Here is a 16,833-nt window from a genome sequence, read left to right as displayed (position 1 = left end):
ATTTTTAACAGACTTGTAGAACAACTTAAATTGAAAAAGTTTTTAGAGCCTCGATCCCATGCAGAAATCGAGGGAATGTAATGGCTGCCAAAAGATGTTTTGTGGAGCACCTCTGAACTGACGACTTGACCAAAACAATCAGCTAAAGGGTATTTATCTTTCTTAAATTAAATTACAGAATACCTTTAAGCAAGTTTTTGGTGATAAACTTGTAAGCGGGTTCAAACAAACCCAAAATTTCTTAGAACATTGAAAAGCAAAATATCACCATTCTCAGCATAGCATCACACAACGAATGTTATATTTTTCATTTCAGTTCGTTCAGTTCATTTAAATTCAGTACATATTGTAAGTGAAAATAACTAAACAAACAATTCAAAATACAGATTTATACATGAAATTCAAATACTTTACAAGAACATAGAAACAAAAAATAACACAAGGATTGACAGCAAAGAAACATTTAGTTATGGCTTGCCTAATGTCACTCTCGAATCGAAAGGAAGTGTTACTAATCCATGGTAGTTTCAAATAAACTGGGAACTTTTGCAGATCAAACTTTTAAACGGCCAAAAAATTTGCGATCTTCTCCTTAGTATAAGATAAAATGACGTCTTCTGGACAGCCTTGTCAAGGAAGATCGTTTTAAGTTTTTCCAGTTCAGCGTGTAGTTTTGATTTTGAGCAGATCATCAGTGCCCTATGCACTAAAGTTTTGACAAGTTTGACTTTGCATTGTTTTGGGCAAAATGAATTCCAGCTTATGTACTGGCCGGTAAAAGTAGATTTGCGATATACACTGGTAAGAAATCCAGAGTTAGACTTTTCGGCCAAAACATCTAAAAATTGCAAGGAATCCTTTTCTTCTTTTTCAAACGTAACTTGGAGGGCTGGGTGTAGGCTATTAAGGTGTTTTAGAAAAATATCACACTCAGCCTCTGTTTTGAAAATGGAATATGTGTCATCCACATACCGAAAATAGACACCTGGCTTTTGGTCGCAGTCAAACAAACGCTCTTCATGAAAGCCAACAAAGATATTGGCCAAGGCAGGTCGCAGAGTTTTGCCCATAGCGACACCATCCTTTTGTTGGTACATTTGATTGTTAAAACTGAATTCAACTGAACATGTTGCAGTTTCCATCAGTTCAATGAATACTTCCTCTGGGAATGGTAGGCTATTAAGCTCGCTCCGGTACAAAGCGTCAGCACATATTTTGATGGCCTCACTCAAAGGGACATTTGTGAAAAGACTACCAATGTCAAGAGAACAACTGAAAGATTTTTTGTTTTCAATGTTCAAGTTTTGTGTTATCCATTCTTTGTACATCTAGCTGATAAAGATTTTCAGATTCACTGTAGATATTTGTATCATCAGCAAATAGATAAAATGTTAGTTTTGAGGATGAAAGGTGAATCATTTATGTATATCAGGAAAAGGAGAGGACTAAGGACAGAACCATGTGGGACTCCACAATTGACAAGGCAACTTGAGCTTGATTATCTTAAAAACATATTGTTTCTAGTCAGAAAGATAGGATTTAAACAAAACCAAGATTGTCCCTCTATTTACATAGTGCTCAAGTATAGTTAAAAGAACTTCATGATTCACATTGTCAAATGTTTTTGAAAATCTAGAAAGATTGTACCTCCAAATGACAAGCAGGGTGGCCAAATGAGCCCATAATCTTGCATTTTTAATGCTTTGTGACATATTTGTTCACATTGGCAAAATCTTCAAAAAAAGCAAATTTGCTGAGAAATTTATGACAAATTTTACTGCAAACTGATCAACATTTTGTAGGGGTCTGCCTCCTCATCCCACACAGGGAACTTAATTTCTTGCACCCACAATTTCATTTTGATAATTTGAGCCTGTGTGCCCTTAAATCAAACACACTTTTGGAGCCACACTCACAGTAAGACAGGCTCTGTTGTCCATAGCATAACCACCCTTGACAGAAGTAAGCCTTGAAGAGGTGAATGAGCCATTTAATTTGTATTCTATTGAGTTTTAGTACAGTTTCTGGCCACTTTTACTTGGCCAACTTTTGTGTTTGTGTTTGCACTTTATGGAGGCAAAGTCCCAGCTTGATCCATGAGGTGATCCATCTATGTGATAACCTCTTTTATTCATGACATAACTAGTCATGAATGCTGAAAGAAGGCCATTCCATCTACCTTTGTTTATGCTTACCCCATTTAACTTGTTATTCATCTATATTCATCTTGATTCATAGTTAGAAAGCACAGCTAAATTGCCATATTTGATTTGTGCATATTTTTATTGGTCTTGAATAGGTAAAGAGTGGTACAAACATTGCAGTCTTTTATGTATTGTAAATGGATAGAGGGAGATAAATTTTGGAGAATGTATCAGGCTCATGTTCCTAAATGCTGTGCTTTTCAATGTAGCATATTCATTACACCATATTGTAATACATCAATATCTTATGTTATGAAAAAATATAAAACCCTAATAAGTATAGCATATAGCACATCTACTAGTAAATGAAAATGTCCAAATAGAAATTTGATAAGCATTTGCTGAAAGGATCAGTATGTTCTTGAGCGAGTAGTTGAAATTGACTCCTTTTGGTTGTTTCTTTGTCTATAAAACAGAAGGTTGATAGTGCTCAACTAGTGCAGGAGTGTATGAATGAAAGCTACAGTTTACATGTCTGTCATAAATACCCTACGCTCTAAAGGCAGAGCTGTACACACTATTTGGTGTATAGAACAGGATGGTTCAAAGTTGCTACTTCGAGTTTCATACTTAAAGCGTTTATCAAGCAACTATTGTTTACTATATTTAGTTGTTATGTCTCTGGAGTTATCAGAACTTTCAATGCTTATAGATGTTAACTATGGGGGCAGTTATGTAATTTAAAAAAAATTGACTTAAATATAACTATTTAGAAACCAACCATATATATATCTTAATGAACAATCTAACCATCCACCTAACAAAATCGAAAATCTGCCTTCAGCAATTTGCAGACACATATCTGACAGAACGTAGGAAAAAGAGATCTTTTACCAAGCAGCACCTATGTACAGACATTGTAATATTTGGCTTGTGATTGCAGACACAAGCATCCTCACATTTTGACTGCCTATTCTTTATTTCTCTTTTGTTTCTTTCAATTTCTTGCTATCATTCTCTAGAGTAATTTTTTTAGATTTCTTATGTGTGAGTTATCTTGATAGCATTGTCCGGGAGGCATTAATCACTCTTTAAGACCCTGTTTCTTTCTATCGCTCAGTTTTTGTATGCCTCTGTTTCCAGATCATTCCATTTGATATTTTCTTGAACGGTTACCATTGCTCCTAGTCAAAATAAGAAAAGACTAGTTGTTTCCATTTACTCCATTTCCATCCCTTCTCATATCTTTTGTTCAAGCACCTTTTGAAATTGAGAATGAATCACTCTATTTTCAAATGACACTGTTTTCGAATGGCTTTTGTTTTCTAGTCCCTCTGTCTATGCTGTTCCCAGTAACATGATGCATTTTCAAATGACTCCGTTTTTGAATGACGCCACTTTGAACTGTTTTTGAATGACTCCAGTTTGGGATCCAATGATACCGTTTTTGAGCACTTTAATGGGAAAGCAAAATCCAAAACAGATTCATCCAAAGCTGTTCTCCTATGAAAACAGAGTAATGGAGACAGGACCTAAAACCTGTATGCTTTTTGTTGCATATTTACTTTGTTTTCACAAGAAATGTCCACTAAAATTACGTTAAAATTATTTGGTTTATGAAAACCTCATTTGCTTTTCCAGTAACGATACATATATTACGATACAAATACATATATTACATTTCAGGTCTTCTTAAAAATCGTAAGCTCTCCAATTTATGGATTGCATGCTATTGTATGCCTTAACTTTTCAAGGTGTGTGTTTACAAGCATGGCAACAAAGTTCATATACCAGGACTGCATATATCTAACAAAACCCTTAAATCTCATGGATCCAGTGAACAGCTACATTATGTTGAAAAACGCTTTAAAGCTAACAAGGGCAAGGGTAAATGTAACATCATTTGGTTTAACCCACCCGTTAGTAAAAATGTTTCCACTATCGTCAACTGAGCATTCCTCAGCCTTATCTATAAACACGTTAAAAACACAAAGCTACAGAAAAACAAGAGCAGCAAAAAGAAGACCTGTAATTGCAGGAAAGAGGATCAACTCCCCCTGAAAGGAGCTTTCTGGACAAATAGCATCATATTATAAAACGCTGAGGTATATAATAAGCGCTGGGGATCTGTTTCCACTGATCACAGACTTCTCCAAGAAAGTTTGTCAGCAGACTGTTTGTCTTATTTAGTCTCAGATTTCCACATCAATTGTTCCAAATAACATTTTATCATAACAATGCCACAAAAGGGTGCTTATCAATTGTTTTCTCACCACCTTTAGTCTAAATGTACATTAGTTGTGCCAATTCTATCGCTTTGTTTGTCATTTTCCTTTAAGTTGTGTAAAATAATTGCATTACTGTTTTCCAGTCTTGTGTGTGTATACACCTGATTTTAGTTTTTGTAGTGATTAATTGGTTCAGTATATTTATGGAACTCCTTTTTTGTAAATTAATTTTTCCTCAATCGCAAATACATTGTTTATAGATTCCTATTTATATTTCAGGTGCATTCAGATTTCATATGTCATTCTGCATAAATCATGTCGTTGAAGAGGCCAGCTGCTACTGACATTAGCTTTAGTACCACCACTGTTGAAACTAAGGATGACACAACCGTGCCAGGTATCCCACCCTTGAAACTGAGAATTAAAGAGCCACTCAGCTCGTCTACACACAAGCTGATCTCTGATATTTCTAGCAGTGTGAGATTAAATGAACGGCTTAATAGTCTATTGAGGTTATCAAGCATTCCAACAAGTGGTCTGAATACTGATGATGGGGAGCAGCTTGCCAAGGTTTTAAAAGAAGTTCTTCGAAAGGAAGACAATCATGGTGTTAAAGGAAGGATCATTTTAGCTATTAGAGATGTAATGAAGATTCCAAATTTGAGTAGGCTTGTCAATATGGACGATCTTGTTGATATGGCTCAAAAGGAAGGTATGAAGTAGCAAAAACTTTTTTTTAAACTTTGATTTTTACATTCAAATAAAGTGTTCATCTTTTACAGTAGAAAGTACCATAAATTTATTCTTGCATTGATGGTCTTAATGTTATGTTTTACCTCAATTTAATGCAATGGCTGGGATATTCCATATCAAACTTTTTTAATTCACACTCGTGAATTTTCTTGAAAATTTCTATGGGCGGAGAATTTCATAAGAAAAGCTCACGCCAAAGATTGCAGGGTTCTAGGTTAACTCGTTTCCGAGTTATGTGAGGTTAAAAATTGCAAAATTTCCGAAATTGGGGACATTCGGACTACACCCAGGTTCTCATAGCTTCTGTACTGCAGCACCTACAACAAAGGTTTTGGTATCAAATCCTGAGTCTGACTAAATAAAACACAAAAATCTCTCAAGTTTAGCTAAAAAAACAAAGTACCAACATTTCAAATGTTTTCCACGCTCAAAGGGCAATTTTGATTTCGATAATTGTTTTTGAATTGCTCCTTGGTAATTACAAAGAAGATGCAGAAAGTTGCAGAATGAGGTAAGATTGGGTTTGACACAATTACTCATCAATGGAAGGTTGGTATATGTAAAAATGCTTCTTTTGTTGGTTTTCTTTTACCACAGCAAGAAGCGGACTGGCCGGTAGGGCTACCGGGCGATCGCGATTCTTAATTTTTCTATTAAATGGCAACTCGTATTGTTTGGTAGGGGCCCATTTCTCTTGCCATTGCAGCAAGTCTCTCTCGAAATTGGCGGAAACAGAATGAATACGATTATGATTTTGAGGTATTTAAGGACTGAAAAAACTTTTTCTAAAATTTGGGGCCTCGTGTAAGCCCCTGAAAAGTTGCCGTGTGTTAGGTTGAATAAGGGGTCAACCCTTGAAGTCTAAAGTTTGCATCGTTACTTTTGTTTTACTGAACCATTCGTGCTGGAAAAACCTTTTGTTGGATTTGATAATTGCCATGAATAAGAGGGTCTGTTTTCAGCGTTCATCGGGATTAACTTTGAAATTGCTATTTGTTTGGGGTACCTATTTATTGCTTTGCAAAACCTTTCTTACCTAAAGGGTCATCAAAGTTTCCATTGAAATTTTTGCATAACTGTTTCAAATATCGTTTGTTATGTTTTTTCTAGCAAATCACAACGTCTTTATACAGTACTTGAAGTTGTTTTGTACCATCGGGCAGTTGATACCGGCAAAGGTTTGTGGAACCTTTTACTAAGAAACCAGTACTTTGAGGGTATTACATTATTATTACATAATCTTTTTATTATTTTAATAAACTTTTCTAATACAACTAGAAGATCAAAATATGGAATCCTCGATTTTTACATAAAACATAATTTTAATGGGATTAATTCCGTACACTGAATTTCATTTGCAGGCAGACATCATACAAAAGATATTAAAGCTTTCTTACAAGGTTTGTAACTTTTTATAAACTTAGGTTATGCATGCAAGGGTCGACACGGCATTGAATGTTGTTATTACGTACACTGGAAAAAGTGTGTACCTCTTCATATGTTTAAGATAGATAATCATCATCTGCTCGTTAGCCGAGGCGGCGGTGGGTGCACCCGTGAGTGGACAGCTTGTCTTCATCCTTCCCGATCTTCAGCCATTCTTGTCAGAGTAGAATCTCCTTCTCCACTCCATTATCTAAGATAGCCATCCAATTTCCTGTATTTTAAAGATAGATATATTTTTATTACCTGTATAAGAAATATATATATTATAAGATAGATATTACCTCTATAATGACTATCATATTCATTTACCTACATCAAATCAATACCGCATATCCTGGCCTTTGAAGAGGGATTAAAACAGAAAATGCCATCTCCCCGTAATCCTGTTTTGTGTGTTGTTTTTGGATTTTGCTCCTTCGGCCATTTCAAAACAATACTAGCATCCTCTTAGAAATTCGATTATGTAACATGGGTTTTTCATTATAGAGACTGACGGATTCACACCAGGACGTGCGATGTGCATGTCTAAAGCTGCTTAGTCAGATGTGTCCTAAAGATGGCTTGCGTCTGAGTGGTGGACGTTATGTTGATTTTCCAGATCTTTTTTGCGAGTTCTCCACTGATCAGGATCCAAGGGTCCGTGCAAGTGCCATTCAAGGGATTGTAAGTTGGTTTCCATTTTGAAAAGTGCCTCCGTACTGATTGTATCATTTGTAAGGATTCATAGTTCGTATTTGAATTTTTGACAAATTCAACCTCTTTTTTTGATATGTTATAAATATGTTTATACCTTATAGTCAAAAAGTCGTTAAAGAAGTGTCTGAAAATGCATTTTTGTATGTTTATTTCAATAAAACGATCCAAATCGCTTTTTGATCCAAAATCTCCGTCAACACCGAAGACCACGAAACAGCTTTTATTGCTAAAATGGTTTAAACAGTGCTTGAAAGTATAACGAAAACAAGTGTTCGTCCATCTATCCTTGGCATTCGTTTCGCCATGAAAGTATTTTTACTTTTGTATGTAACAGTGTATGTAGCAGTTGTTTGCAAATTCAATGTTTCGTTTCATCACAGCTTACTCTGCACCACCGTGGTCACAGCCTCGGCCTGAATGTCTACGAGAAAGCGTCTAATGCTTTGAATGATGATTACGAGGTAGTCAGAATGGCAGCTGTCAAGATTATTTGGGTCATAAGTCACATTTACCCGGAAAGGTACAAATTATTGATCTGAACTCCATCTAGCAATTTTTGTCGCTTCATAAAATGACACTGAAGATATTTCGCCATCCAATTCTTCAGTGTTAATCTTACGATAATCACTTTGTTGTCTTTCTTTAAAGAACTCACATGAAGATAAACATTCAATTCGATGTCAGTCTATTAGGTGGAGTTGATGTAGTTAAACAATATAATGATTATCGCGACCTATGAAAATTTGCTGTTCGATAGAGTTCAGAAAACTGTTGAGATTTATAGTCAGTGTCGTAGCATGTCTACCTCCAACTTCTGAAATGTTTTCCCCTTTCCAAGAAACTCCTCGCTTTTAAGCTCCCTTCTAGAAGCTTAACATAACTTTTGTAGTATTTCTATATTACGTTGGTAGTTTGTAGTTTTTCTAAATAATAGCCTTGGCTCAGGCTCTAATTGTTCTAAACAACACATCTTGTTTGAAGAGAAGTGTCCTTCTGGTGTTTGATTCGCTTTAAATTGAAGTGTAGCATAGATTGTTCTCTGATAGTGGTAAGATCGTTTACTTCTTTAGAAACAATTTAAACATATTAATGTTTTATTGCCACGTTTCTTCAATAACCTTTCACTGGAGATCAACGGGCCGAAGTATTTACTTAAGACGATTTTTGATTTCATTAGGAGGATCAAAAGCTCATCTCCAGACGAGAAAAGACTGGTCGATGATGCTTTCATCAAGATTTGTAACATGATAAATGATGGGTCCATGATTGTGCGAGCTGAAGCAACAGGACTGCTTGGCTCTCTCCATCTTGTCAGCTTCATCTATTTAGAACAAACGCTGGATAAAAAGCTTATGTCGCATCTAAGGGTAAGCTATTACTTTCATATAATTCTCAAAACTAGTGCTGATTGACGAAAACTTTTGTACAGAATTTTTATCCAACAGAATGTCGCGATTGTTCAATGATTTTGACGCTTTGGTTTAAAGAATAGGTTGTAAACCTGAAGTCATATCATATAATATTCACTATTTGATTATACTAGTTTTATAAGGATTTTAGTTTTGTAGTAAACTGTTAATGTGACTTGACTTAATGTTGTTGGTCTAGAATTCTCAAAATCATAGTCAGCGAGCTTCGAGTTTTAACCTCTCAGTGGGATGTGCAACTTGACTTGTTAATTTTTCAGGATGATGCAACGAAAGCCTTTTTGTAACTCACCCTCTTTCAAGTGCACGGTGGCCTCTTTTTCTAAGTTTCCTAAATTCAGCCTCTTGCTATTTTGGTGTGAAGGCGAGCCGTGAAGACAATTTGCACCTTTGGTCTTAAACAGACTATACCTTGTTGATTGAAAGCTGCAGAATATTACAACTATGAAATGCAATAATGTGTATAATCGTGCTAATATGGATTCTGCTTGTACTGCAAAAGCTGCTGAACAATATTGCTTTCACTGATTCATTTATCTTTCTCTTGTAGAAGAGGAAGAGCTATCATGAGCAAGAAAAGGAGCGTTCCCGTGGACTAAAGGATGGCTCATCATCTAGTAGTGGTTGGAGCACAGGCAGAAAGTGGGGCGATAACGATCGTGCAAAGCACGTCAATGAAGAAGAGGTTACCTTGATGAGTATAGGGGCTTGCGGTGCCTTTGTGCGAGGACTCGAAGATGAATTCATGGAAGTGAGGCGTGCTGCTGTTGACTCTTTATGTGAATTGGCCAATCAGAATTCGGCATTTGCTGCAATGTCATGTGACTTTTTAGTTGATATGTTTAATGATGAAATCGAAAGTGTCCGTTTGAATTCGATCAACAGTTTGATAAAGATTTGCGAACACGTTGATTTGCGCGAGGAACAACTAGACACAATGTTCAATGTTTTGAGTGATTCAAACTGGGAAATCAGAGAAGGAGTTAGAGAGCTCCTTTCGCACTGCCATCTGTCGACTAGATCGTGCTTACACGCGACAATACTGGCGCTTATGCAGAACCTGAAAAAGTACCCACAGGATCGAGCTCATATATGGAGGTAAGGCATCCGTTGACGTAGAAGTGCTGCTGCTAAATATCCGCGCAAAGATAGCCTGCGCGCAGACTCCAAGTATCTTACCAGAACTGTAGGTCTGGTAAGGTCTACAGGTCTGGTAAGATACTTGGAGTCTGCGCGCAGGCTACGCACAGAATCTATAGGAGAAATAAACATGGTTTAATCAACCTAGTTCAATATCTGAGGTTTTCTTATTGAAAAAGTACTGAATTTAATTGAAAATGGAAAATATATGATTGCTCTACTCGCTGATGGATGATTGACTGGTCTTACAAGCAGATTGATCTACTAGACGAAAGAATTGAGAGGTTTGAAGTATCTTCATCTGATGAAAGTTTCAAAAATAGAGAGATCGCAAGGCCTAACAAGGAAAAGAAAGCGTGCTTTCAAAATTTTCTGCATAGGGTATACATGGTAACAACTTTCAAGAAGAGAAATGCTACCGCGGCTGTTTTGATAATTTTTTCAAATTGTTACAACAGAAATAAGAAATTAGAAATGATTTAAGCAAATGATGTGAAGAAGTCTTAGCCTTACAAACGTGTTTGCAAAAAGTTCCAAAGGCTCCAAGTTTATTTATTGGCTTGAAAAATACATTATTTGTTCTCCTGTTTATTCCTCGAATAATTATTTATAAGTCTTCTACAATTAACTTTATTCAAATAATATATAGTTTTTTACAGATCTTCTTGCCCAACCTTTCTTGCACTAATCAACTCTCCCTTTCTTCTTTCTTCTTTTTGTAGATGCATGAAAGAAATAGGACAACGCAATGCTGAAGCTGTATCTAGTTTAGTTTCCGAGCTGCTTTCCACCCATCCTTATTTCGCAATTCCTGAACCAAATCTAGACGACCAAGTATACACTGCGTTAGCCATTTTAGTTTTTAATGCCGCAGTAAAATGCCCAGCCGTGACATCTCTTCTTCCTGAACACACAAAGCGGCATTTTGATTACTTAAGAGACAGCCTGCCAGAACTCGTTCCAGAACTAAGAAAGGATGTCAGGTGCTGGACAAATAGCAATGGCGTCGGTTTGTTCTGCGTACTATCTTATTAACAAGATTGTCACATTTTACAAACACAGCTGAATTCCTTTTTCTTTGGACCTTCAAGGGGGCGGGGTGGGGGTAGGGAAATGATCCGACATTAACAAATTTCTGGCTTATGACTCAAATAAGGTAGGAAAATCCAATGGTAATTGAAAATCAGTTCGGCTTAATTGAGTACGACTTAACGGGATGCAATTATTCTACTTTAAAGAATTGTCATTTTTTATGCTTGCACGTGTTTTACCTATATTGTGGCTACATTTTCTTAATGTAGGTACAAATTCTGACCATTGTAGGTTGTTTCGCGACATACCTATTTTACATTTAATTTTTTGCAAGAAAATGTTCCAGTAAACTTTATTCTGACTTTCAATGTACATTTTTTTTTTAAAATTGAGTGTCCATAGTGTTGAGGTATTGTTTTAAGCACACCATTCTCTGTTTCTGACAGGAGACAAGGAAATTGAATCTTTCTATCGCAACACGCTGGAGCAAGCACGCAATCTTGGAAGCTTTGACCTGTCAGCAGCTTCAAGCGTGTTAGAATCATGTATACGGGATCTTACCCATGTTGAGCGTGTATCACAGCGTCTAGCACCGAATGCTCACTTCTATTCCACGTACATCAAATGCATCAACATTCTGTACCGAGTAAGAGCAAAGAGAACATGGGCTGTTCCGACCCCAATAACTGTCGAAAATAGCGGGTTTTTCACATCTGCAGTGGAGGAGCTTTTGTCTTTGTCATATCGACTAGAGAACACATTCATAGGCCTTGGCAACCGTGAGTTGGCCTCAGTAAAACTGGTGTGTTTTGTTTGTATAAATCATAACAACTCTTTTGACAACTAAATATTTGTTAAATATTTAAAAGTTACAAGTTACCTCCTAAATAGCCAAGAAAAAGAATTTTACAAAATGTTGCGAAGGAACCACTCACTGAAATTTTATTGACACCTTTAACGCAAAAATTACTGTTTTCCATCTTCGAAGCAAGACATTGCATTTTCATTTTACTGATGAAATCTCATTATCATTATCTTAATGAAATTTCGAATTCATTTAATCGATAGGTTCGCGTTCTCGCACACTGCTTGCAGGTGGTGCTTACCTCAAGATCAAGCTCAATCAAATCTATCGATCGTAAACAGCATGATTTGAACTGCTTGCAGTTATTCTTCGATCGCATACGACATTTTAGAGAGACCCCTCTGTCGATCGAATCTTTGAACGATTCTGGTTTGCAGGCAATTTTAAAATGCGAGAAATTGCTCGAAGAAGGTTCCTTTTCAATGACGAGAGCAGTGTCCTACTTACAAGGACTTCTTTTGAACTGCGATCTACGGCCAATGGATGTAGACAACCCCCTGAGGGAAACCAAGGCTACCATTGAAGAACCATGTAGATTTTCAGACACTGTTCTAAGGTTCACATCTGGGCTAACCCTTGGCATCCATGTGGACTGTACACTGGAAAATACAAGCGATATATCGAATATCTTTATAATGGTTAGTCTAGTCTATTTTTCTTTCTGAATCAGTAAGAACACGTTTATCTTGCTAGTTCTGAACTGCGAGTTCGTTACTTTCCGTTTTTAACGTGCAAATCTGCACAAAATATGCAGTTCTAAAAACTTTTTGTGCAGTTCTAAAAACTTTTTGTGCAGTTCTAAAAACTTTTGTGCAGTTCATTGAAAAAGTCATGAGGCACACCAATAACAGAAAAGTATGAAATATGAAAATCCGTGGCCTATAGCCACGATTCATTAATGTTGTGTCTTAAATAGGAATCAAATAAACACAAAGAAAATAAAATAAAATATTTTTATTCACCCAAAGTGAAACCTGGCCCTGGGCTTGTTTTTTAGACCAACTAGGCGAAATTGGAGAATTTTCCTCGGTACACCAGACAATTTCTCTCGGTACAGTGGTTGAAAAACACTGCTGTAGAGATTTGGTGCACGAGTTCAATTTGAATGTCTAGCAGCTATTTTTTACGCCCTAGCCTTCCCTTTGTAATTGCCTGAACAAGTGGTACAAGGAACGTATGCATCATTGGATGATATTGATTTAAACTTTAGGTTCATGGCAGTATTGTGATATTGTTTTTATCTAATCCACAGTACGTGTAGTTTTGTGTGCTTATTTTATGTTGCCTCAGGCCATCTATTTCACAAAGATACACTGTTTAACCTTCTATGTTATTTGCAGTCCATCCGCCCCTTCGTGATGTCACAAGGCTTTCCTGTAGATGCTAATTATTTGTATTTCAGTTTTTAGCTCCTCGAACTTTTGCCTAGTTAATCAATCAAACATGCAAAGCAGTTTTTTGAACATTCGCAATTAAGTTACCAATTTTCATTGCTACGTCACGTTCTTTCTACTGCAGTATATCCACGTTCAAATCTGTCACTGGATGTAGCTCACGATTCAGCACTTCATCTTCTTCAGCTACAGCTTGTCATCTGCTTGCTCTCTGTGATTGCCCTTTAGAAGTGTGCCCATTTAGTATTGCCCATTAAGAATTTCACTCTAATTTTAATTCATGGTTTGGCGTAGATAATCGCCTTTTTTCTTTGCATCATTTCTGTTCAGATGAGGGCTCATGGAACTGAGCTGATCTCCTTCCCGGCGTTCAATTGCATTGTCTTAACATTATTTCGACATATTTAAGTTCCCCACTGTTAAGAAACGATTTTTTTCAAGGTCATCTATCCGGACATGAAAACCGATCTTATCAAACCAAAACCTGGTGATTTTCGACGAATCAATAACTTGAAGCACCGTTTGGTGACGTCAGTCGTCATTTCCCATGAAACATGGAGTGGTATGCATTCTTAGCATAAATTTAAAGGAGTTGAATACAAAGGATATACAGGAACAAAGCAATACTTAAATTTAACTCGTTCGTTTCATTTACTCTGATGAAGCCCTGTATGCCGGGGCGAAATATCAGTATATTCCTTAAATTTGATTTATTTTGAAAATTTTATCTCGTGTCATTGGATTCTCGTCGTCGTATTGCTTTGTTTCTGTATATCTTTCGTAACAACACTCATTGCAAGATTCACAGAAACCGGTGGACAGCCTATCCTGCGGTTCTTCCTTCTCACACGTTAAATACAAACCCTGTCCAATGTTCATAACACACAAAATTATAACTATTCGTGTAGTGTTGTTTTCTGAAGATCTTCAGTTCCCGCCTTTGCATTTTTTGGCTGTGAATACGTTGAGCCCAATCAACGAAAACTGTTCATTTCACCTTGAAGCCTATATCTTTAGAATGCGACCATCTCTCCATTGAGATGCCTTTTTGAGCAATTACAGAAAAATCCAATTCAGATGCTGATTTCATGCTAATTTGACGGAAACATATTTGCAAGAAACATTTCTACCGCTGATTGACACATATTTCTCCAACAACATGCGGAAGTTCTTTGCCTCTTTTGACCATCTTTGAATCCAGATAATTATAATCAGGTTGACCTGCAGTTTTTCGCTATTCATCCGAAGCATCGCAACTTCTTTATCTTTTATCAAGTCTCATATTTGCTTCCTATCAAGTATTCCGTATCCTATCATAATTTATTCCGGAACACTACAAGTATTTTTGTATTATGCTAATAGGCTCATGCTAAAATTGGTGAATTTCACTTCGACGTCCTAGGCAAATTCTTAATGAAAACAGTTCATCTATTTGTCTGAAACTGCAAGCATTATGATACTTTCCTTTTTGTTTACGTTTCATTTTGTTTACTTTTAGAGTCATCCTCTATTCAAATAGTACCGGTGGCAAAGCATTCAATAGATGTTAATGAAGACAAAGTTCTTGCATTTTTGCAGCCAAAGAAAAATTCGGATAAAGTTGTGAGAATTTCAAAACCAACAAAAGATGATGTCACAAAAGGACTCATCAGTCTTTGCGAGCCAGTGAAACTGACCGTGCAGCCGAAGGCACACCATAAATAGCAAAAGGACTCTTTAATCTTATTGAGCCAGTGAAACTTGCCGTGCTACCGGACGCTTACCATTGACAGTAAAAACTAACCGTATTCCCGCTGCGGGTTTTTTTATTAAATCATCAACGTGCTTTTGGAAAGCGGGCTTTGGTTTTCAACACACAAAAATAAAGAAAGGAATTATAAATAAATTATATTTGGATTTTGGATTTCTCCAGAATTAATAAAAATTATTTTCGGAGAACTCTAGGTTCAACCTTTGGATGTCCAGATCTAACTGATTTCTTGTTGAGTAGTTTGATAAAATAGATCTGGGAACAAGTCTCCCGTTTAGACTGTCCGGGCATAGACCATTCACTAATTTATGAATCATTACTGCTCTATCATATTGCATTATATTTGAGACTGACAGCCAATTACATCTCCACCTATCCTTTAACCTAGAGTTCTCTATCAAAGTTTTAGCTCTAGTTTGTAGACGTTGAAGATGTTGGAGCTTTGTGTTCTATAAATTGCATCTCATCTTAGTGGTATATGCGATATTCTACAGATAATGTTTTCATCCCTTTTTTAGTCTCTCGCATTCTCTTTATTGAAATTGTTAATTTCTCCTTCCACCTTTTTGTGTCCATTTGGCTACATGGCTGCCCATTCGCCACTCATATTTTTTGAGTTTTCTACGTCCACTTGTTCAACCATGTGATGTTGAACATTGCTCTTCCCATGCTCCTCTGGGCCACTGGTTCATGTTTTCGCATATACCAGTGTCCATGTTTTCACACCATATGTTGTTGCTAGTATTATGATTCCATCCGTCACTTCAGCCCCCCATTTTTTTGCAAAATAACGTTCTTGAGAAAATTAGAAGAGAATGAAGAAAAAGCAATAGAAGAAAAGTTTATCATAATAAATCATTGCCTTGCTTAATATCAAAGGAATAAGCCAAGGTCTATGGGGCCTCATAAAGTAATGAATTCCATTTAAAAACTGGAATAAATCAAACGTAACAAAAGCATGCATTAAAATGGTAGAATTTTTTAAACGATTGCAAGAAAATGACTGCAAGAAATATCCTGAAATACACTTTTAGCTAATCTAAAGATTGGTCACAAAATTTGCATTTTATCTCGGCAATTTTGTTCTTGACTTCAGGTCCATAAGCTACTAGCTACTAAACTGGAGTCCACCTTTCTGTGGACTTAGACATACATAGAATATTGAAGAAATTACAAATATGAGCCACAAGAATGTTCACAAGCAGTTTACCTGCTGTATATTCCACTGATTCAATTTTGGGTTGGGCGTTTCCTGGTAACGTAATCTAAATAATCTTGCACCAGAATGTTTGTCAGAAAGTGTTGCAAAATGTTAAGAAAAATCTATGAGAGTCTTATCTATGTTAGTCTGATCTTTGTGTTGCAATAATGAAAACTACAAATAGGCAGGAGTCCTGGACCCCTTCTCATATTGCAGGCCAGCATATGGAACCAGCTAAGCTCCAATGCTCAATTACCACCCTTGTTCAACATTTTTTAACTATTATTAAAATCGTTGGTACTGCATGTGTCAGGCTAAAATTTGTCCAACCCTTTGTTTTCTTTGTAAAATTTGACAATATTGTAGTCTTTTTTAAATTTAGTTTTAACAGGACCAGTTGCAAATCTGAATTAGTCTGAATTGTTACCCTCAATATGTTTTTGATGAAATGAATTCTCCTACAGTAGAATCCCGTTATAACGTACTCAGTTATTACGTACTTTCAGATATAACGTACTGGTGTGCTTGGCCCCGGCAAAAGGTGTGCTTGGTTTGAGTCAATTTTTACTAACCCTCGTTACAACATACTTCGGATATAACGTACTTAATACACTGGTCCCTTAAAGTACGTTATAATCGGATTATACTGTAGCTTCTGGCAAGTGTTAGGCTCCCCAGACATGATCTGATGTCCTTATCTCCAAACCAACAAATGTTCACTGCTTAGCTGGAACTTTGTGATAGTTGAAGAGCAGTT

General features: G+C 36.5%; 1 protein-coding gene across 1 annotated transcript; it reads left to right on the top strand.

Moving 5' to 3' along the window:
* Positions 1-19: 19 nt before the first annotated feature.
* On the top strand, positions 20-16,500 carry LOC135684928 (integrator complex subunit 4-like). Its single transcript, XM_065200634.2, has 13 exons — positions 20-149; positions 4,652-5,084; positions 6,236-6,303; positions 6,487-6,525; positions 7,058-7,234; positions 7,648-7,787; positions 8,445-8,634; positions 9,245-9,792; positions 10,557-10,843; positions 11,313-11,668; positions 11,935-12,369; positions 13,567-13,687; positions 14,624-16,500. The coding sequence occupies exons 2-13, from the start codon at positions 4,688-4,690 to the stop codon at positions 14,827-14,829; spliced, it is 2,964 nt and encodes a 987-aa protein (XP_065056706.2). The 5' UTR covers positions 20-149; positions 4,652-4,687; the 3' UTR covers positions 14,830-16,500.
* Positions 16,501-16,833: the final 333 nt, after the last annotated feature.

The sequence above is a fragment of the Rhopilema esculentum genome, chromosome 21 (genome assembly GCF_057945365.1).
Source record: "Rhopilema esculentum isolate cy_ngs chromosome 21, ASM5794536v1, whole genome shotgun sequence".
Taxonomy (NCBI): Eukaryota; Metazoa; Cnidaria; class Scyphozoa; order Rhizostomeae; family Rhizostomatidae; genus Rhopilema; species Rhopilema esculentum.
The sequence above is the reverse complement of the archived record's forward strand: the minus strand, read 5'-3'. Positions and strand labels throughout refer to the sequence as shown.